At 44.4% G+C, this 22,060-nt stretch overlaps 1 protein-coding gene across 1 annotated transcript in view; it reads left to right on the top strand.

The window, feature by feature from the left end:
- LOC117739128 (tau-tubulin kinase 1-like) overlaps window positions 1-17,082 on the top strand; it is a 43,694-nt gene extending 26,612 nt beyond the window's left edge. Inside the window, exons 2-5 of the mRNA XM_034545420.1 lie at window positions 11,523-11,649; window positions 12,618-12,675; window positions 14,526-14,621; window positions 16,278-17,082. Coding sequence (XP_034401311.1) covers window positions 11,523-11,649; window positions 12,618-12,675; window positions 14,526-14,621; window positions 16,278-16,466 — 470 coding nt within the window. The 3' untranslated portion in view covers window positions 16,467-17,082. The remainder of the gene's footprint in view (window positions 1-11,522; window positions 11,650-12,617; window positions 12,676-14,525; window positions 14,622-16,277) is intronic.
- Window positions 17,083-22,060: the final 4,978 nt, after the last annotated feature.

Below are 22,060 nucleotides of genomic sequence, written 5' to 3' on the forward strand. Positions count from 1 at the left end.
TGCTCGTTTCACCAACCCGCTCTCACTCCTAACAGTACGGACGGTTTAGTCTGTGCCCTCGCCGCCTCGAGGCACCCTTCTGTGTGACGCGTCAGGCTTTTGAATAACTCCAATGTAAACCCATTGGCATCATTGTTAGCCTCTCGGAGAAGCTAACGTAGTATTTAAAAGTTGACCACGGGTGGTCGCAAGGGGAGGTTGGGCGGGTCAATCAAACACAGACTTTCACCAAGGAGTCCGCTGTTCGTGTCCCATGTGAAACTAAGCGTCATCGTCACTCGTCATCACGTAAGTCTCTTTTCCTAACCTTAGAGGCCTGTTGCCTAAACCAAACTTCCCGTGAAGACAGAAATTAGATTTGAAAAGATGTAACAAGTATATATTGACGCGCCGTCTCTGATATGTGAAATGTTGCTGCTCGTGGGGATGATCGAGAGTACTGACCAAGCCAGCAAGTTGAAAGTGACAATGTGTTGGTTTGACACTCACACCATAGAAAACAAGCTGGAAGATTAAGAATAAACAAACTAAATATATATTGAACAGAATGCAATATGTTTGACAGGAAACAAGATCGGACAAACTTCCACCAAATGTTAAAACCTGATTAGGATCAACTGCCAGGCTAATTGGCACACAGCCAACCCGGGGGCAGATAGCATTCTGCCAGAGGGATACTGGTTGGGCTCATGGTGAAATGCAATTAAGGTGCCATATGTATTCTACTGTGAGACTGAGAGTGGTTGGGGCATTTTTGATGCTGGGCCACTCATTAATCTAAGAATAAGGTCTTGATTGGTCGCAGACCCAATAGCATTCATATTTTATTTATGTCGACATGTGTGGATTAATGGTCCTTTGGGCATAGACATGCAAAATACTCCTTCATAGGAGCAATATGCAGACTTTATAGTTGTTTAGCCCTTTTCTTTCTTTTCGTTTTGGGTTTCCTTGTATTCATTCTGTGTCTCATTGTTTTGTGATTTTTTGTGAGTCTCTTAGTAGTTTTTCTGCATCTCTTTGTAGTTGTGCCGGTCTCTTTGTGGTCTTTCTGCATCTCTTTGTAGTAGTGCCGGTCTCTTTGTGGTCTTTATGCATCTCCTTGTAGTAGTGCCAGTCTATTTGTGGTCTTTCTGCATCTCTTTGTAGTTGTGCCAGTCTCTTTGTGGTCTTTCTGCATCTCTTTGTAGTTGTGCCGGTCTCTTTGTAGTCTTTCTGCATCTCTTTGTAGTAGTGCCGGTCTCTTTGTGGTCTTTCTGCATCTCTTTGTAGTAATGCTGGTCTCTTGGTGGTCTTTCTGCATCTATTTGTAGTAGTGCCAGTCTCTTTGTGGTCTTTCTGCATCTCTTTGTAGTAGTGCTGGTCTCTTTGTAGTCTTTCTCCTTCTCTTTGTAGTTGTGCTTGTCTCTTTGTAGTCTTTCTCCTTCTCTCTGTAGTTGTGCCGGTCTCTTTGTGGTCTTTATGCATCTCCTTGTAGTTGTGCCGGTCTCTTTGTGGTCTTTATGCATCTCCTTGTAGTTGTGCCGGTCTCTTTGTGGTCTTTCTGCATATCTTTGTAGTAGTGCTGGTCTCTTTGTGGTCTTTCTGCATATTTGTGTAGTAGTGCTGGTCTCTTTGTGGTCTTTCTGTATCTCTCTGTGGTCATTTTGATTTGGGTCCTTTGGCCTGTGCCCTGGTAGTTCAGTAATGATGCTCAGAGGATCCTCTGTCTGCTACATAGCTGTCATGAGGAGGTCCAAATTCCAAATTCAAAGACAATTGGCTGTTTAACCAAGCGGCGGCGTGGCTGAAACCAGGACAAGGCAAACACGTTTAAAACATGTCACAATTGAGTCAAGGCAGCGGAATCCCACATGCAGCGTGAGAAACACACAATTGCCAATAACCCTCTCCATCAAACGCCCAGACCTGTTCTACCCTCGTCTGTTATGTTACAATAAACATTTGTGGAAAAATTGCCCCTAATCCCAACCAATTGATGTTGCTTCATGTTTTTCTTTCTTTTTTCAATTGGTCTTAAATGTCATTCCTAGTGGCATGAAAGGAGTCTTTTAAAGTCTTGAACTTTACAACTCTAAATGTCGCGACTAGGCAGGGGGACAATCGCAGAGGCGAGATCATTTCAGCTCCTCCTTTTCACTCTCCTAATTCTTCTTCTCCCCTCCTCATTTGTGTTTGCTCCCTTTTTTTTCTCTGCCAGTGTCTCCCTCTCGCGCTCTCTGAGTATCTGACCTAGTTTGATCCTGAATGGTTTGGGGCTGTCTGTCTCTGAGATAAACTCATTTGCTCCGGATCATTTAGAGAGCAATGCCATTTCCCTCCCCACCCCTCCACGGATGCTATTTGGGGAAGCAAGGAGCAGAATGTGTCTGCATGTGGTTTGTGTGTGTGTGTGTGTGTGTGTGTGTGTGTGTGTTCTTTAATCTGTTAAGTGGGTAGGGACATATGGGGGGAGAAAGGACTCGCACACACAGAGCTGTCAGAAAATGAAAGGGGGGAACGCTGGCTACAGATAAGGCTGGGAAGTGTTGCATATCCAAAGATATCTGTCACACAAACACAGCGAGCACTGATAGGCAGATTTATTTAAAAAGGTTGCGCTGCACTTGAGCTGTGTGTGTGTGTTTGTGTGTCTGTGTGTGCGTGTGTGTGTGTGTGTGTGTGTGTGTGTTCTTGTACTTTTATTCCCGTGGGGACTTTTACCTGAGTGCACTAAGACCAATGGGGACTACTGTCACCGTGGGGACCAAAAATGAGGTCCCCACTGGCACTCCACTCCCACAAGCTTCAAAACAGTAGACACGCCCAATGCAGTTATCCCCATGAAATGCGTGTGTGGAAATAGGATATTAATCTATCCATCTCTCTTTGGGTATATGATCTGGTTGACCTCCCAACACATATTCCGTGTCCTATGAGCATTTTAGCTCTTTCAACGATAACAAAGCTGAAATGCCGCAATCAGAGAATTCTTAAATAAAATATTGATCTATCCATCTCTCTCTCTCAATTAAATTGACATAAAATTAAAAAATTAACATATAACACAACATTACAACTGTAACATAATAATTAATCATTGAGAGGTCATTAAATCTTATTTTCATTTACATAGTCATTTTTGGAGCCATCAAAGAGCCACACTGTTGTGTAATGTTCCTTCATTACAATAAACACAGGCTCTGTAATAGTAGACCATGTATCAGGTTCTAAAAGCACTTAATCTGCTGGATACATCTTTCAAAAGGGTGTGGAGGGGATCGAACCACAAGGTAGCCGGTTCGATCCCCGCTCTCCACATAGCATGTCGAAGTGTCCTTGATCAAGACACTGAGCCACCAGTTGCTCCCTGGGCGCTATAAAAAAGAATAAAAGTGTACATTTCTTTCCTTATTGTAATGAAGGAACATATCATTCAGTGCAAACATGTTGTGCAGGTCCACACGCTCACTGTGTTTGTGTGTGTGTGTGTGTGTGTGTGTGTGTGTGTGTGTGTGTGTGTGTGTGTGTGTGTGTGTGTGTGTGTGTGAGACAGAGAGTTACGCTCTGCAATGGGATTGCATTTAAAGTGCATTTAGCGATCCCATGGGCCCTGCTTCCCTATTAGTGACACACGTGGGCGCAAACGTTGTGTGTTTTTTGCGTTTTGTTCCTCAGGCCGCTCAGTAACCAATAGAGCCGTGGCTTTGGATGGCTCTCGTCTGGTCTCAGAAGGCTAATTACACTGAGTGCACAGTGATGGAGCTGCCTAGAAATTATTCATGATTCTTCCGCTGTCCCACTTGTTCCAGTCAGCCGAGTCATCATCCGATGCGTTTTCGATTGGCTCATGAATCCTGATCCTTCTTTTTTGCCCTCTTCCTCTTTTGTTTTCAAATTACTCTGAAAACACTGCAAGTACAATTCTGCCCTCTCTCATATCTTCAATCAGCCCTGGAGACTTTGTCCGTTGGCCGATCAATGCAACTTGAGCAAGGGGCTGCTACACCGTGACATTTACCACTGAAGTTTTTAGATCATTAAAACTATTTCTGTTTCTCCCCGTTTCGTGTCCTCCCCATTTCGCCTTTTGTCTACAGAGAAAGGGAAAACTCACCACAACAAAAGAAACCGAAATTGGACCTTGGAACACTGGCTGCCTCACCAGTAGCTGTTTCAAACTGCATTTCAGTGCTTTACAGTCTTTCAGAATGCTGTCAAACACATCTTCAAGAACACGAAACAAGCACTTTGTCTTCAGGATCTTCTCCAACAGAAGTCGGAAAAAGATCCATCCATCCATTATCTTTACCTGCTTGTCCTGTTCAGGGTCGATGGGGGCGGGGACGATCCCAGCTGACATTGGGCAAAGGCAGGGTACACCCTGGACAATGGTCGCGTCCACATTCACACCTACAGGCCAATTTACAGTCTTCAGTTAACCTGAGCAGCATGTCTTTGGACTGTGGGAGGAAGCTGGAGAACCCACAGGGAACCCACGCTGACATGGGGAGAACATGCAAACTCCACACAGAACTGGTCTAGCTCAGTATGTAGCATTTCAGAGAAGAGAGACTTCCAAGTGCCGAGCAGTCTGACTACTGTTACTCCTCAAGAAGTGCTATTATGGTATGGATGGCCTCTGAGCGAGGTGAATGAGGCTCACGTTGCCGCATTCAGTCGGTTGTAATCTGCAACAACACTTTGCGATATCACTAAAGGCCTATATCATCTTACTTGTTCACAATTATTGATGTTGAAATGAATCTTGCAATTTGATTGATTGTCATCCAGGGCAACTGGCAAATTATCTTTTAAAATGTTTGTGATGTTATCCAGTTTGAGCATTTCTGCAATGAAAGACAGTAAAACAGCTTGAATGTTAAACAGACTATTCAATTCCATTCTGTGTTTTCCCCCACTCACCTTTTCCTTTCTCATCCCCACTAACTCTCTCTCTCTCTCTCTCTCTCTCTCTCTCTCTTGCTCTACAGCTCTCTAACCTTCTTTTTTTTTAAGTGCCTCGCTGAAACGATTAAAGAAGCTTTTATTCTCTAAGATTACAATCATTCCGTTAAATTCATCATAATTGCTCGCTGATTGCAGTCATTTCGGTGGTCTCTTTAGTGCTCGGTGGGCCACACGCCACTCGCTCATATTTATGGATGTGCGCTTTGTGTGTTTGTGAGAGTCAATTTGTCTTTTCAGAGTCTGTAAATGCGAGAGGGCGCACTTAATGCGGCTGTTTGTGAGTCAGAGTCGGGGGGGGGGTCGCACTGGGACCAAATAGGTGTTTTTGTAAAGGGAAGGAAAAAGCAACAGGGGCATTTTTCATACTGGCACGGGAGTGGAGAACAAGTGAGCAACACATTGCAACAGAAGGCGACAAAAAAGAGAGAACCAAACAAGCGTTTGAGAGACTTTGTCTTAACTGGAGGCATGGAGAAGCACAGTGCAGTTGTCTGATGGAGGGTTGAAGGACGAGCATGAGAGGCATGAAAGGAAAAAGAGAGGAAGAGGTTGAGACTCCGCGAAGGAGGATGACGGGAGAGAGAGTGAAAAACAATATCGGGAGGGTTACAGAGAAAGAAATAAGAAGGATTTTGAGACACTGAGAGAGCGAGAGAGGCAGTTGTTGTTCCAGTGTCACTCATGGCCTCCCTCGGGAGTGTTTAGACCTTTAAAATCTCCTCCTCTTTTTTTTCCCGCAGGCCGCTAATGCTCCCATCGCCCCCCGTTCCTCCTCCTCAGCCCTCCTTCCCTCTCTCGTTTATCGCTCCTCATCCCTCCCCTTTCTCGAACCACTAGCCCTTCTCAGTTTGCTTCACCTTCAAGCTCCTCTCTGTTTTCCTTCCTTCCTTCCTTTCTTCTCCCCTCTCTTGTTTCCGTTCCCATCGACTCTCAGATCCCAGCATTCTTTTCTCGTCTTACCCTCTTGCTTCCCACCTTCCCTGAAACTCTGAGGCTGCTATTATTAAATTGCCTATATGAACGTTTAGGGAAAGAAACAGGCGCAACTAGTATTGTTTGTTTGAATGGACACAACCCACAATCAGGCCCGGACTGGGGACATATTTCAGGCTGGAAATCTGACTTCGTCCCAGGGGAATCTCCACACATTCACAACAGACCACGTATCGGCGACTGTACCGGAACCTGTTGTTACCGGGCGGCAACCAATGCTTCACGTCTTAAAGCATGCAGCCGTGACTACCCAACATATTATGCAGTTTGGTGCATCAGTATGCAAGATTAGCCATGGACAGACACCAAGATGCACACATAACCCATATTGAAAATGTCAGTGGCTGAATGTGATGGTAACGTTCATTCATATGCTGTCATATTGCATTTCCGGTCTACATTTCAGGCACGCAGCTGCAGGGTTTCTCCTTTAGCACACAGAGAAATGTTTTTGTCAAACGCATTTGGGTAGCACAACCTTAAAAAGTCACTCAATCAGCTGCAAGTTTGAAAATGTGCGCTTATCAAAATGGCATTTTATGGATGTGTGCGCAGCAGCACCAGGCTCAGTCTTTCAATTCTTTCTCTTTTCTCATCTCAGCGGTTATTGTTCTGATTACAGTGCGCTGGGTTCTCACCATTTCCTAAATGACTCCTCTGGTTCTTTACTGGAGCTTACTGTGACTTCCTGTCGCAAGATATAAGGGACTAAAGTTGTTTCAAACACTGAAGTCAAGCAGCAGTCTGTCTATCCTTCTCCTCGGCTCCTCAGTACACTAAACAGAGAAAATGTATGGAACACAAAACCGGAGCCAATCTCACAAATGGAGCTCTAGCTCCATACAGACAGGAAGACCAGACCCCTCAGCCCGCATTTATTCCTCACATGTCTGCCAATCATCCCTCACGCATGCTCATTCATTGCTTACTTGCCGTCATTGTTCTGCGCCGTCAATCATGACACCAGTTGCGCAGATAAGCTGATCCCCTCTATCCAATAAGCACACGGTAACAATGACACGGTTAGCCAATCATCTCGCTGCTGTCTCATTTAAATATGACTGTCTCTCTACCTTCAGTTCATTCATGCTGCTGTTACGCACCCCTCCACCTCCCCATCTCCGCCCAGTCTTCACGGATCCATCAGCTTCATCAGCTCATCATTCTATCAGCTCATCACCACCAGGTCTGGAATCCACGGGGGGGTCTATCTCATTGCTGATCGGGGCGTCGGCCCTCAATTGCAAATCTCCCCGCAGAGTCCAAGCGCCAAAGACTCTGAGACTTCATCATTTCATATCATCTGTTAACAATAAGCATCATCCTTTCTTTATCTAACTGGTCTCTCCCTGATTGAAATGAGAATATGGATCAATGAGCAAAAAACAAAAAAGCACAACATGACGAACCGTCGACGATCAGAACTGAGCAATCTGAAACTGTGAACAGCACAATGTGCACGGAACTCGACCCTCATGTGAGACCTTTTGTTGTATCGATCCTATTGTATTGAACACTGTTGTCACGGTTAAATTGTGCTCAAGTTTTTTTATCCTCACCTTCCGCAAGAGACTCTGAACTGCGAGAGGTTCGTCTGCCTTGGTCTCCAAGCGGTCTGTAGAGACAGAACTACTCCGAGTCCGTGGTGTGTGTTTGGGAGTACAGCCGAGGCTCGAGTAGATGATTTACACATATCCAGCGTTTCGGGGGAGTAAATTCAGTATGGCCTAAATTAGTTAGACAAATTGCCTCGCCTCTGGTTTGATTTGTTTCCCACTCTGTGACTTGTGATCTCGATTCCTGAACATTAGAAGCAACCTTTCAGTCACGTTAGTGCTTCTGTGGTGCATGAATATGTGCGTCCATTTGTATGTGTGTGTGTGTGCAGCAATGTGTTTTTTGTTTGTTTTGCAGTTGTTATTTTTGACCAAAAATGTTATCCATGTTGCATTTCAGGGAGAGCTAGTTAAGTGCAGGCCTTGAGCACGATGTGTTCCGCTGATGGCTGACACAGCCCACACAATGGAGCGCTTGATACGAGACAGGGGACTGTTGTTTCAATGTCATTTGAATTGCTTGTGATGCGGTAGCAATTTCTCACCACGTGTGTCACTTGGATAATAGCGTTACATGTGGGGGGGTTTTGCTTCCAAGCGAGGGAGTGAGAAACAGACAGAAACCGACGGAGCTAAGCAGGAGTGGAGGTCTGCTGGAGTGTGCATGTGTGGGCCAGCGAGTTCCCACCCACCCGTTTTCACATCTAAAAAGCTATGCTACTAAATGAAGCCCAGGCTATTGATTTAACTATATCAATGTTTGATAATTCATATAAATATTCTAGCAACTCCAGCAGGAGCCAGCACCTACTCGCTGATGAGGACATCGAGCTGCAGTTCGGATAAAGATTGCCTGTAATGGATGGAGTTGAATGGGAGTTGAAAGGTGAGAACAGATGAGGACGTGTGGAGCCCGGGACAGTGGGTGGGTTGACTCACCACCAAATCATGTGGGGGAGTCGAAACTTTAGCCAAGAAGCTACAGTAGACAAATTTTATCAAGGTATGTTTCCACCTACATGTGGAGGAAACTTAATGGGCACAAAAACGTTTGCTAAAGTTGGGAAAGGTGTACTGGTGATGAAAAGACAAGCATTAATAAGTGCTCCAGACGCCCTACACGTCCATCCCCCCCCTCAACTTTACGCCATGTCCTGACGAGGAACACTGGTACTGGTGCACAATTGTCCGATATTGCTTCTGGAACATATTGTGCTGCATGGATGACGTTTTAGTTTTTTCTTTGTCGGACAACTGAGAGGTTCGCATCGCACTGGTTGACTTGAGAAAGAGCCGATGAGATTTTGCCATTTTATTATTGCAGAAAAAGAAGCTCTGCGGCGAACACACGATTATGACACTTGTGCGCTTTATTCGGCAAGATGATCTTCACCAATGAAAACCACTTGATATGATTTTTGAAGCGTGGATGCGATCACCGGGAGCAAAGTGCGAGGCTGGAGAGGAAAGAGTAAACACACCCAGGCTGTAAAGGACGACTGGGCTTCTCGTGATGCTGTTTAGCCGTCTCATCCAGACACTTGTTAGAAACCAGCTTGTGTCAATCACACACCTTATATCCTCGTGTTAGGAATCATAACACTTAAGCATTAGATTACACGTCTCGTCGCAGCTCATACAGCCGTGTATCAATTCATTAATAATAATACAGCCGAGACAGCTTTTTCAAATGGGAGTTTGTGCAAGATTGCAGTGATTAATGCTGTCGCCTCACAGCAAGAGGGATCCTAGTCCGGCCCACCAGGTGTGCTCCCACAGTCTAAAGAAATGCAGATTCCAAGACTCTAAATTGCCCACAGTGTGAATGGTTGACTGTTTCCATGTGTCGGCCCTGAGATAGTCTGTCCAGGGTGAAGCCACCCCCTGAGACCCCGAATAGGATAATGGATGGATGGAGTTTACTGTAAAAAAAAACCGAGCATGAAGAATGCTGTAACTACATTTGAGACCACGTTGCGCTTACATTTTGCCAGATTTTGTATCACAAACTCCAACTAACAGCAGAGTCAACAGCCAGAAACCGGTCCTGAAATGGCATTATTTATTAGAATTGTCCATATCAGTAACCAACTTATACCGCAGCTGTATTTCGCCGTGCATTTCCATTCCGCTTTGATTTTCCGTGCTCATAAACCCAGGTGGATGCAAACACAATGTGATACCTCTGGTTGGCCTGCAGAGAGATGAGAGGAGCAGGTGGGCTCCATGAGGGCAGTGGCTGAGGCTTCCTGCCTGCTCTGGGATGTAATGAGTAGGAAAGGTGTGAGTAATCCATCTTCTCCCCTTTTTACTCTTCTGGGGTACACTCCACCCTTCACACAACCCCCGCCCGCCTTTCTCTGACCAATCAGATGCCTGTCCTCCATCCTTGTCCTCATATACAGCCCCCCCCCCCTCCTCCTCCTCTCCTATGCAGACATCCAGTGAGCCTCCGATGCATGCCGATGCATTTGTGTGCATCTGTGTGTTTGTGGCTCTCCAGGTGTGAGCAAAGGCCTGTGTCACTCTCTACTCCGCCCCCCCCCCCCCCCCCATCCATCTGTCTCTCCATGCCGTCATTGTGTATTCTCCTTCTGTTTTCTCTCCCCACCTTGAATCCGTCCTCCCTTCCTTCCTCGCTTCCCTCGTCATCCTCTGCTCCACCTCAATCCTTCTCCCCCTCCTTCATCTCCCATCTCTCTGTCCATCTCTCTCTCTCTGTCTGTCTGTCACTGTTTCTCTCTCTCTCTCCTTGAGGGCCGTGAAAGCTTGGAACAGAGCCACCTGCTGGCGAGGAGTAGGAGGAGGAAACGCAGCCTTCCTCACCTTTTTCTCACTTATGACTTGTTACATCTAGCTATACATGTATTTAAATACAATGGAGGTTCATGGAAATCCAGGAAGGAATCAAATATTCTATATATTTTAAACATTTAAAATGCAACTTTCCTTTTCTGGAAACAATCAGCAGACCTCTTTCTTTTCTTTTTTATTATAAGGACTATTCCTTTGTTCAAAAGGTTGATGTGGGTCCAGCTGAACCTCATTGTTTATTGTCTCCATCATTTCTATTTCTTTGGTTTCTTTTGATCCCTCCATGGTAATAGTTCTTTGAAGGTGGGCGGGGAAGGATGAGGATGATAACACTGGATGCTCTTTGTGACAATAAAGAAAGAAGTGGGTTCTTGTTTGATGCAAATGTGTTTTTTTAAACGTATTCAATTGCACTCTGATGTGTTTCACAGTTTCAGGGAAGACTCGATAATGTACAGTAATTGCAGTTCAGTGTGTATCTCGCAGCACGCTTCATTCCCGGTGAATAATCACGCGTGTGTGTCAGCTAAAATGTGTGTGGTAAAGTTAACAAGTGCCAATCACGGGGACAGTTATCCTTTTATCATCTCTGTATCAAACGTGGCGGAGTGCTTTTTTCATCGCCGCTGGTGATGAAATATGATTTTCCTGACAGAGAGGACCAAACAACCTGTGGAAATAATTCAACCCTACCTTTGTAGTTGCAGCCCATGATTGGTCAGAACCATTGGTGGTGATTGGTGTTGTGTGCAGCTGCCTTTTCAAATTAGAACGCGCTCCCGCAGTGAGACTTTTTTTACAGTAACTCTAGAGGCCTCGCAAGCCCTCGGCCAATCACAAACAGGCTGCTAATTGACAGGAGAGGTCGAGGTCAGCGTGACGCTCAGCTGATGAAGCTGCATTGTCAAGAATTACGGCATTCGTGAGTGTTGCTTCACAACAAAAAGCTTTGAGCTGAATTCTCCTAATAAATTATTTATGCTTATGTGGCACCGTAGAGACGCATGAATGGAAACTATTGATTTTCTGCTCATCATCCCTGTCGTGGTTACAATTATTCCATTAAAACCAAACTCGTTCCTCCGTGTGTCGCATTTTTTGTTACTCGGCTGCCTAAAAATACAAATATAAGTGAAATTCAAACAAATTGCTTACAAAAAAAAATAAAAAATGAATATCCACTTTGTTTTTCTTCTCCTCTTTCTTCAGAGGAGAGGACGATCACTCCGGCTCCGTCTTCGGGCGCCGTCATCGGGGGCATCCTCGGCTCCTTGGCCTTCATCGGCATCATCGTCTGCATCGTCTTCTACATCCGCAAGCGCCAGGAGGACGGAGAGTGAGTCTTCATTAGCGTCCACTTCATCGTCGATGTAACCTTCCCTTCCCTATTGCTCATTGAGACTTGGTTCATGTCACCAGGAGGCCCAGCGGGGGAAAGAAGCTCGGTCACAATCCCGACCTGAGGTTGGCAGTGTGAGGCCGCCTGCAGCCATCCTCGGACCATCCTTATATCATTTGTTCTTTTCATATTCAAATCTTAAATCCCAAATCCCAAATTGAATGGCCATCTTCAAACCTCAGCTATACCCCTGTAAAGTGTGTTGACTCCCTCTTGCACAACAACATCTGTCCACAGACAGACAGATGACTAAAACACGTGGCAAAGTAGTCTCATCCAGTCTCATAATATTTCACGACATGACTGTAAAATGATATGAAAGCCTTGAACCATACCGTTTGGACATCATGCGGTGTGTTTACGGATTCTGAAAGCTGAAGAGGCCCTATTTTTAAAACATAATGTCATTAATATCTCTCCCTCAATAGACCGTCCTCCATCATGCTCTTTATGTAAATGCCCTAGAGGGGGGAACCTGGTGCTGGTTTGTGTTAAACCGTATCTCTAACCCAAACAAGCACCTTGACCTCACCTTTAACACGACTTGATAGGGGAACCGACTTTGGCATTACACCGGGTCCGTCGGGCATGAAGGGCCTCACGTTGTTTTTACAAGGTCTCCAGTTCAACTGGTGCCTTGTCACTCAGGAAAAGAAAAGCGGTGTCATTCTTTAGTCTTATTACAGATTTATCTGCCGGCACAATTAGTCTGCTCTCGGGTTCAAGTGCAAAAACCTCAAAGACAAATCATTCCGCTTTAATTGGATTTTTTAAATTGTTTTTTTATACTGCCATTAAAAGACTCATTAATAAAAATGTGACTGGTTTATGACAAAAGAAAATCTGACGCGTGAACAAAAAGCCTCAATCAGCATTGCATTGTCTTTGTCTTTCTCTCCAACCAGGGGCCCTCCCAAGCACAAGCCCCCTCCCCCTGTGAAGGCAGGCAGCTCGACAGAGATGGTGAGCGCTCGACGTGAACTCAAATCAATGTTTATTGTCACCGCGATTATGTTCCTCACACCAAACTACACACAAATACACATGTGCACTCCATTTGGTCATAATGGTGCTAATGGCTATTGATTGGTTAGTTGGCTTATGTGTGTCGAAACAATTAGCTTGGTTTGTGAAGAGCTCCATTAGAGCACTCCTGTCCACCTCTTCCTCCTCCCCGTGTTATTCCATCATTCGATTCCATTTTTTTGTGATCGCTGTGCTTATTAAGGGGGGGAAAAAACTGCAATTTAATGTGTATTAGATGTATAAAAGATGTCTAAACGCCCGGTAATGCCCCAAATAGGGATCACTAGGATCACTGGCAAGAACATCCAGAAACTACAATACATTCAAAACAGCGCTGCCAGGATCCTGATGAGAGTCCGGAAATATGAGCACATAACACCCGTTCTCCACTCACTCCGCTGGCTCCTTGTCTCAACCCGGATTGACTACAAAGTCATACTCCTCACCCATAAATGCATACAAGAACTCATTACTCCCCAAACCTCCACCCACACCCTCAGATCTACAAACCGCTCGCTCCTCCGGGTCCCCAACACCAAGCTCCAGCTCCTGAGGGCAACACAGACACTGGACTCTTTTAAGACTGGCCTAAAAACCTTTTTATTCAGGAAGGTGTTTATGAGTTGAGTTTTATGACTCAACTATTCCTTTTTTTATTTTATTTGTATTATTGTTAGTTCTAACTATGTACTGGCTCTGTGGCACTCTGAGATTCTTGGATGAAGAGTGCCTTACAAATAGAATGCATTATTATTATTATTATTATTATTATTATTATTATTATTAAATATAGAAAGTTCAATTGAATAATATCTTAGCAATATTTATTTTCAGTTTAAGTAAAATAAGGGCTGGCTTAAAGAAGAAATCGCAAAGCAGAAAGCTTTTTTGTTAATCTTAAAATAAAGTAATACATTGAAGACAAATGTATTTAACCAAATTGTCTTTGCCCTGCAGCTTTAAATTCAGTGTGTGAAGTAATGCTCTTAAAACGTTTATTTTATTTGCCTTAATTTTGGATGTGAGTGATTACATTTATTCAAAGGAGTTGTGCTTTGTCTCGTAGTGGAGCTTCACATTACAGTTTTTAATAATGGCCACGGTCTCTCTGAACACATATATACTGACATACTGGTGTTAAACTGCCCGTTGGAATAATGAACATTTAAGAGTCTGTCCATTCTTGGTTAAAGGCTCTGGTCTCACTGACCACATTTCTCTTTTTGCTCTCGTCTTTGAGGGTAAGAAGTTTTTAAGAGCAAACTCCAAGTCGTCAGGTCTCTATGCCGAATAAAGAAATGGAAACATCGGGGGGAAAAAAGCTGTTTAATTAATTGTTTTTCCAAATGTGTTCCTTGGCTGGATACGGTGGAGTTCGGTACAAAGACAACGTCTCGCAGCCCCATCCCGCTCCAGACATCTCTGCAGCCGATGCCTCACACTCGGCAGCTCGCACCACAACTATTTCTGTTTATCTCTGACGTCTTCACATTAAGTTCATGAGTGCAGGTCGAAAGAATCGATTGGATTTTCCTATTTCTGTTATGTTACACGACTAGTTGGAGTTAGCCGACATGAATACCAGACACGAGAGGCTGTCGTGTCTAAACTAATGAGCGACAGGGCCTTACATTGCCCCAGTTCAGCTACCTATTTGCAAGCGGAAGAGTGAGTTGTTTGTTTTTTTCAAAGTGCACGTATTTGTGCTGCATTGTGTGGAGCGCTCGTCTTCTGGGCTGCATGACGCTGTGCTGTTTTCTGATACGCTGTGGTCTCTGTGCACGTAGCTGAATAAGCCATCAGAGCCTCCCACGGCCACAGAGACGGCCCCTCTCAGCCCGGGAGAGGTTTACTACGAGCCCACGGGGGGAGAGCCCGTCACGGTAACTAACACACACACACACACACACACACACACACACACACAGAGGCATGTGTTTGACACAGTGGGCTCAACATCGGTTTGGACAGCAACACACTGTGTTGTAGGGACGTCGTGGTTTTTTTACTTTGTCCCAGTCAATCAAATTATATTAATATTAAGCCGGGTATAATTACTAAAACAGTCGAAAAGTGTGTTGTTGTGCAACATTAGTCCTTGTTGCTACCAGGAACTTTTAATTGGTTATGAAACAATCTCAATTGAATACTGATGCTGCAATATGACCTGCATAAGTAAAGAAGAACATTAGTGGGAACATTGTCTATTTCTGTGTAGTTATTCTTAATCGGTGCCACCGGGTCCGGTTCTGGCAAAATCTGACAAAATCATGGAGATTCAGCAGAAACTCCTTCAGCTCAGACTCCAGCGGGGTCTCCGTGGACAGACCCAGATCCAGCAGAGACCAGTCCACCGTGGACAGACCCAGATCCAGCAGAGACCAGTCCACCGTGGACAGACCCAGATCCAGCAGAGACCAGTCCACCGTGGACAGACCCAGATCCAGCAGAGACCAGTCCACCGTGGACAGACCCAGATTCAGTAGAGACCAGTCCACCGTGGACAGACCCAGATCCAGCAGAGACCAGTCCACCGTGGACAGACCCAGATCCAGTAGAGACCAGTCCACCGTGGACAGACCCAGATCCAGCAGAGACCAGTCCACCGTGGACCCAGATCCAGCAGAGACCAGTCCACCGTGGACAGACCGAAATCCAGCAGAGATCAGTCCACCGTGGACAGACCCAAATCCAGCAGAGACCAGTCCAGCGTGGACAGACCCAGATCCAGCAGAGACCAGTCCACCGTGGACAGACCCAGATCCAGCAGAGACCAGTCCACCGTGGACAGACCCAAATCCAGCAGAGACCAGTCCACCGTGGACAGACCCAGATCCAGCAGAGACGAGTCCACTGTGGACAGACCCAGATCCAGCAGAGACCAGTCCAGCGTGGACAGACCCAAATCCAGCAGAGACGAGTCCACTGTGGACAGACCCAGATCCAGCAGAGACCAGTCCAGCGTGGACAGACCGAAATCCCGCAGAGACCAGTCCAGCGTGGACAGACCCAGATCCAGCAGAGACCAGTCCACCGTGGACAGACCCAGATCCAGCAGAGACCAGTCCACCGTGGACAGATCCAGATCCAGCAGAGACCAGTCCAGCGTGGACAGACCCAGATCCAGCAGAGACCAGTCCAGCGTGGACAGACCCAGATCGGAGCTGCAGAGGGAGGAGGAGAGCTCATCTCCCAGCAGCGTTGTCTCCTCCTCCTCCTTCAGGAGCAGAGCTTCTCCTCTGCAGAGAGCTGACACCACAATGCTGGAGACCCAGGACATATTGCTGGACCCGCTAGAGGGAAGGGGGGCACTGGGAGAACCAGGACTGTCAGACCCTGCTGCAGTAAAATGAAAGTATTCCAAACTGACTAAACATTACCGTTTCTTTTCACAAGAACCCCCAAAATCAACAACAAATGAAAGTTCCTTGTCGTAACTTTAAAGATCTTTGCACCTTTCCTTAATATCCCATGATTCTCTTCATATGACTGGATGTAATGTGTTTGTATTCCCCATAAACACGTGTGACACCTTGCAGAACCTGGATGACGAGACCACTGGAGCCCTGAACGGCGGCGCCCCTCCGGTCCTGGGCCACTCGGCCAAAGTCAACGAGCTCGCCGCCGATGGTCACCGCGGCAACGACTTGGATTTGTCCAATCACGAGCAACCGGTTACCAACATCTCCCGTGGCGAGAGCTTCGTATCTCCCGCCATGTACGTGTAGCCGTGGCAACCGCAGCCACCGCATCACAGGCGTATGGGCACGTTCCAGGTCACCTAAATTTGCATGAGAGGCAAATGGCGCACGCACACTTGTTCCACGCTAGAAAGTTTGAACCCACACACGATGACATTTGGCATCCAAGTTTATCTTTCTTTACCAGGCACAACTATAGTTTTAATTTCTGCAATGGAAGCAAGGGTAACAAGCTTTTCCTTTTTTCAAATATTTATAACTCCTGCATGCGTCATACACACTTTTAATCATTTAATCATCAGAAAAAGCAAAAATATGGCACAAAATATCAAAGTTTCCAAAGCAGTTTAGCACACACACACACACACAGTAGTTTGTGATATCTGAAGAGGTAACTGAAACTGAAATCACATGTGCATTGTGTATAATGAGGCGGGCTTTTACAATATGTTAATTACATGGTTGAGAGGTGTCGCCACGTAGGTGAACTGGAACACTCCCTGCAGCTAATTAAACCACCACGCTCTGCCTGTGTGATGCTTGTGAATCCAAATTTCAGCCAAAAAAAACAACAGCAAGTCAACAGCATTTTAAGAGGATTCAGTGTGAAATATTATATGCAACATTTTGTGCCATGAACATACAACGTCCCCCGTCGCAAAAATGAGTGTTTCATGTGAAGCTGCCAGTCCTGGGCTCTTCTGTGTACAGCCAAGGAACGTGATTTAAACATCTCTATTTTAAGGATTAAACAGCAGGCTCCGGTTGAGGCCTTGCAATACTGAGGAAGTAAAAAAAAATATATATATATATATTTTAAATCCGTTCAAAGAACTCATCTTCAATGGTTGGTTTGGTTTTAATTACAAACCATGTGAATATGGTCCCAGAAAGTCCAAAGCATGTTGCTCTCCGAGCAGCTTCAATTAATCACTCAAGATCTTTGAAAGTATATCAGTTCTTTATCAACTCCGACAATAACTCTAAAGAAAAATTCCAACCTTTCCCACTATTTTCCAGGCTACAGTCCAATAAAGAAACATTCCACTTTATTATGTTGTCAAAAAGGCCTGTCTTTCCCCGGAGTGCCGGTTGCTCGTTAGTGCTAACGAAGGGGAAGTGACATTGTTTTGAAGCTGCGTAACCTGGCAACATGACATGATTAAGATTCCACGATGCGTAATCGCAAGAGTTGTGTGTGTTGGGGAGATGAAACCTGGTTTACAGCAAAGCACACACACACCACAGGGTGCAAGTAATGCCAATGTTTGTATTCAGTCCTCTAATAAATCCCACTAATAAGGCTGAGAAACCATTACGAGGAATGTATTTTCAGAGAGTGAAAATGCTCAGCACGTATTAGAAAAATACTGCCATTACAGCCATTTTATCAGATTAAAATGGTCACACACTCTGATACATGCAGAACATTTTACATATGTAGAAAATATGCATTTTGCATTTTTAGCCAATTGTCAACTTGAGGTAAAAAGGTGAGCAACAACTATGCCTGGCTTAATCAAAAATAAATTGGTCTTCATAGATGTCAGATGGTACCAAATGATGAACAAACAGTGTAAATAGTATTGATAATATTGGTGAGTAATATATTGTTGGTGAAATGTGTACACATCAAAAAATAAACCAGTGTAGGTGTTATCAGTGCCTCTGTACAGGGGATGGAAGTGTGTTAAATGTCCAATTGAGCGGTTTAAAAAAAAAACACAAAAAAAACAAAGTGTATATTACTATTTTATTTTTCACGGGTACATTGAGGTTGTCACTTAATACAAAAATGTTTTCTTTGAATGTATGAAAAAAAATGCAATGTGTGGATTTTACTCCTTGTTCATATTACTCTGCATGGCATGATCGGTGGCTTGTTGAAACACTTTTCCCAAGGCTGTTTGCGGAATAATCTTCTCCATTTGTAAAAGCATTTTTGAATGTCAAAAAAAACAAAACAAGAAAGATGTTTTTGTTTGTTTTTGTCTCCGTCTCAGTGCATCTGTCACATTCACGCACACTACGAGCACAAGTCCAATTTAAGTTGAGAGAACGGGAGGTGTTTTTTTTTGGTTTCGTTGTATGACGGCTCGACAGGCTTCTGTTTTTGGTCTTTAGCACTGATCTGAAAATGCTGCCAGCATGTGATCGTCAATGCACACAGAGATGCAATATTTCCTCTCCTCTCTAATCCTAAACTTGAGGCCTCGAGACACACAGATCTTCCTGAGGAACAACGTTGACAGTTGGGACCATAGGATGTAGCTAACAGCGGCCGGGATCCGATATGTTCTCACTCTCCAACCCATCACATGCGGACAATTGGCGTCACATTTTAGCGCACTGCGTGGCCCTTAAGCGTAATCTTTCATGTTTGCGGGGTAGTCCGATAGCTCAACCTTACCTAACTTAAGTAACATTCCTAAGTTAAGTACATTGCGTACGTTAACTTATAAGCGGGGTCTTTTGATACAGCTTGATATAGCACTAAATGAATACAATGCGATTCAGTTTAACTTAATTCATAGTATTGTCATATTTCCTATACCAATATGGCAGTATGCAGCTTCAAACTATATCTAATTTCAAACTATATCTATAAACTCTACAGAGACAGCATACTAAATCTACTTGAACCACAGACAAGCGTTGACGCCACGGATTGTGTTCAATTAAATTCAGTTTATTTTGTATAGCCCACAATCACAAATTACAAATTTGCCTCAGCATCCCTGTCCCAGGTGTTGACTTCAAAAGCTAGCTGCTTTCTAGCAGGGTCTCAGTTAGCGATGCTAATTCATCAACACTTGCTAACGTTTAGCCAACAAGCCAAAGAAGGTGGCCAAAAACTCAGAATGTAGCTCAGCCTCTTTGCATGCAAAACGATCATCTGGCACATTTTGATCCCATTTGTTTTTGTGGCTCGACATAGCTTGTTAGCTAGCTAGCTCCCCATTAGCGACGTGTGTCTTTCTCTGCCTCTCTCTTTCCACTCATACACCTATTTATACATCCATGTCATAAACGCAGATAAGATGGGAGCCCTTTCTGACGTTTCACGACACCTTTTGGAAACATTCCCCTCAAAATGTTCAAGATTCAGAATTTTGTACCAACATTGCTATGGACTCTTGTAATGATTATTTGACAATTACAGTATCTTTACACCCCTATTAACTTACTTACTTAAATTAAAATAAGTGAACATTTACTTTTGGTTTCACATTTGACAAGAACAGCAGCCTCCTGGGTGAAAGTCCCGGGTTTCACACCCTGACATCATACTAAGTCACCTGACTTCCTCCTTTTCTCCAATCTTGATTACTATGGCCACTAGAGGCAGCCCTGCACAAGCTAAACTGACACTAGAGGGGTTCGTGGAGCGTTACAGTTTGACCCGTAGGGCCACGGACCATTTGATCTGCTGGGAGAGAGAACGGGGTTCCCCAAACCCCCCTCAAGAGCACATGGTCGGGTGGCAGTTACACTGCAGAACTGAAATGGGTTTTAAGATTTAAACAAGAGGAGACACGAATGGAGACGTACAACTAGATTGCTAAAAGATGATCGAAAGGAAAAGATTACAACAAGAAACAAGGGACATTTTCTCATCACAGCGATCACTCTCTGCAAGGTCGGCACAAAGTGCAATATTTCCGTTTTTCTGACATACGACAATCATCTGTTAATATTCAACCATGTCTAGCTTTGGTGGAGAGTTTTTTGGGGGGTTTTATTTATAAATTAGTTCTGCTGCATGCTAACTGAAACTCAAGATTTGATCCATCCTAAAAAGAGAAATAAATTTGTCTTGCCAATTTGATTTCATCTATTGATCTAGTGTAACATAACTGATGGTGTGGTAATTGGTTGGTTTTTGAAGTTGATTTAATTGGTTCTGATCTATAATAATAGAATCCACGGTATAAATTCAGCACGAGTGCAGGATAAATAGAGACTTCTACGGTGGCCAGCCGTGTAAACGAGTTGTTCATTTTGATTAAAGGGAACGTCTCCATGCTGCATGGACCAATGGGATGAAAGCTTCCAGTTGTCCAGAGTCGGACCACCATGACCAGTACGTCACTTTCTGACTCGCTTGTATGTCAGACAATCACATATGATGTGTCTCATGACCACAGAAGAAAAATGTCATGAAGCAGAATCAAATGTGATGTTTCTTTTCTTTTTCTTTTTTGTCTGTAAATGAAAAAATATTTAGTTTTCTGTGCATTCATGTGTTGGCTGCTGCCGATAGATTAAGCACAAAGGGAAAGACAATTATTGGAACGCATTATATCACAGACCACTGATTCAGCAAGTGTTCAGTATTGAGTTTCAGCTCTGCCGTCTTATTTGTGGCATCATTCAGTTTTACCCAGAGCCTTATACGTTTAATAGAGCTGCTTCATTCGGAGGTATCTGGAATTACAATCTAGACATCGCCAGGAGTGCCGTCACGGAGCTGCCAACAAAAACGGAAATTGCTCAGAGATACTAGATCCAAGTCAGGTTACAGGCGATACTTTCTCAATAAGCATCAGTCAGCAGTTATAAAAGGGTGAGAAGTGAGAGGAGTTGTGATTTTAAAGTAGCTGCTACATTGAGGGCCCATGTCCGCGGTAGCTGCAGGGTTGCATTTCGGCCAAGGTGCTTTGCGCCGTCTCCCCGCTTCCCCCCGTTCTGGGTCCGATGCCAGAAACACCAGCTGTAACGGTCTAAATCTGGTCCTCTCCCTCATTTACCCCTCTTTCTGGTATTTTTTTAACCCCCCTCCCCTTCACCTTGCCGTTCTCTCTCTTTCAACCATTGTGATCACAACTTTTCATCACGGAGCCAGACGTGCCTTCTTTATGTTATTTTTAGCTTCTCAGTTTTCCACTTCTTGTCTTGACAGTTGAACGAATGATGAAAGGGGGTAAACACACAAACATGTGATGGGCTTGATGTTGATGATGGCAATGTTAGGAAAAAAAAGAAAGAAAAAAACGCTCACACACACTGGAGATGTAATCATATTTTGTGTTGATCGATTTTCTTTCATTTATTTAGTTTTATCGCGGTTGGATTATCATTTTGTATGCTTTTTGGGAAACCTATTGTACATGTTTTACAGATCATTGTCTTGTCAAATAAAATGTAAACCAAAAAGGACAGGATGGTCTTGGTGGTTATTATCGACTCGTGTCGGCTGCCCAGGATGAAGAGTGAAGCTGAAGAAAGCAGCAGAGCGGCATAGCGGTCCAAACATATTGTTCTTGTATCTTCGGGTAATGATTTAGCCTTGAGATGGTCCTGTGATCTTTAAAAGGTTTATCACTTTCTTGTAGAAGCTTGGCCCGGTTCTGCAGGATTCAGGAAGTAAACAAATCATTTAGCAGTGATGCTAAGCTAAAGGCCGCTCCATGGGCTCTAGTCAGAAGCCCATGGCTTATTATCTGTCATTAGTATCAACTGGAATCTGGATGGTACCATCCATCTTTGCGTTCAGCAGTGTGTGTGACACCAGTCGACTGAGAGCGGCGAGGTGGTTGAGCGGACTTTTTAAAATGGGGGGCCGCTTAGCTAAGGGTTTCCTGCAATTCAGATTAATTCAATTCAGTTTATTTTGTATA

The sequence above is a fragment of the Cyclopterus lumpus genome, chromosome 11 (assembly GCF_009769545.1).
Source record: "Cyclopterus lumpus isolate fCycLum1 chromosome 11, fCycLum1.pri, whole genome shotgun sequence".
Lineage (NCBI taxonomy): Eukaryota > Metazoa > Chordata > Actinopteri > Perciformes > Cyclopteridae > Cyclopterus > Cyclopterus lumpus.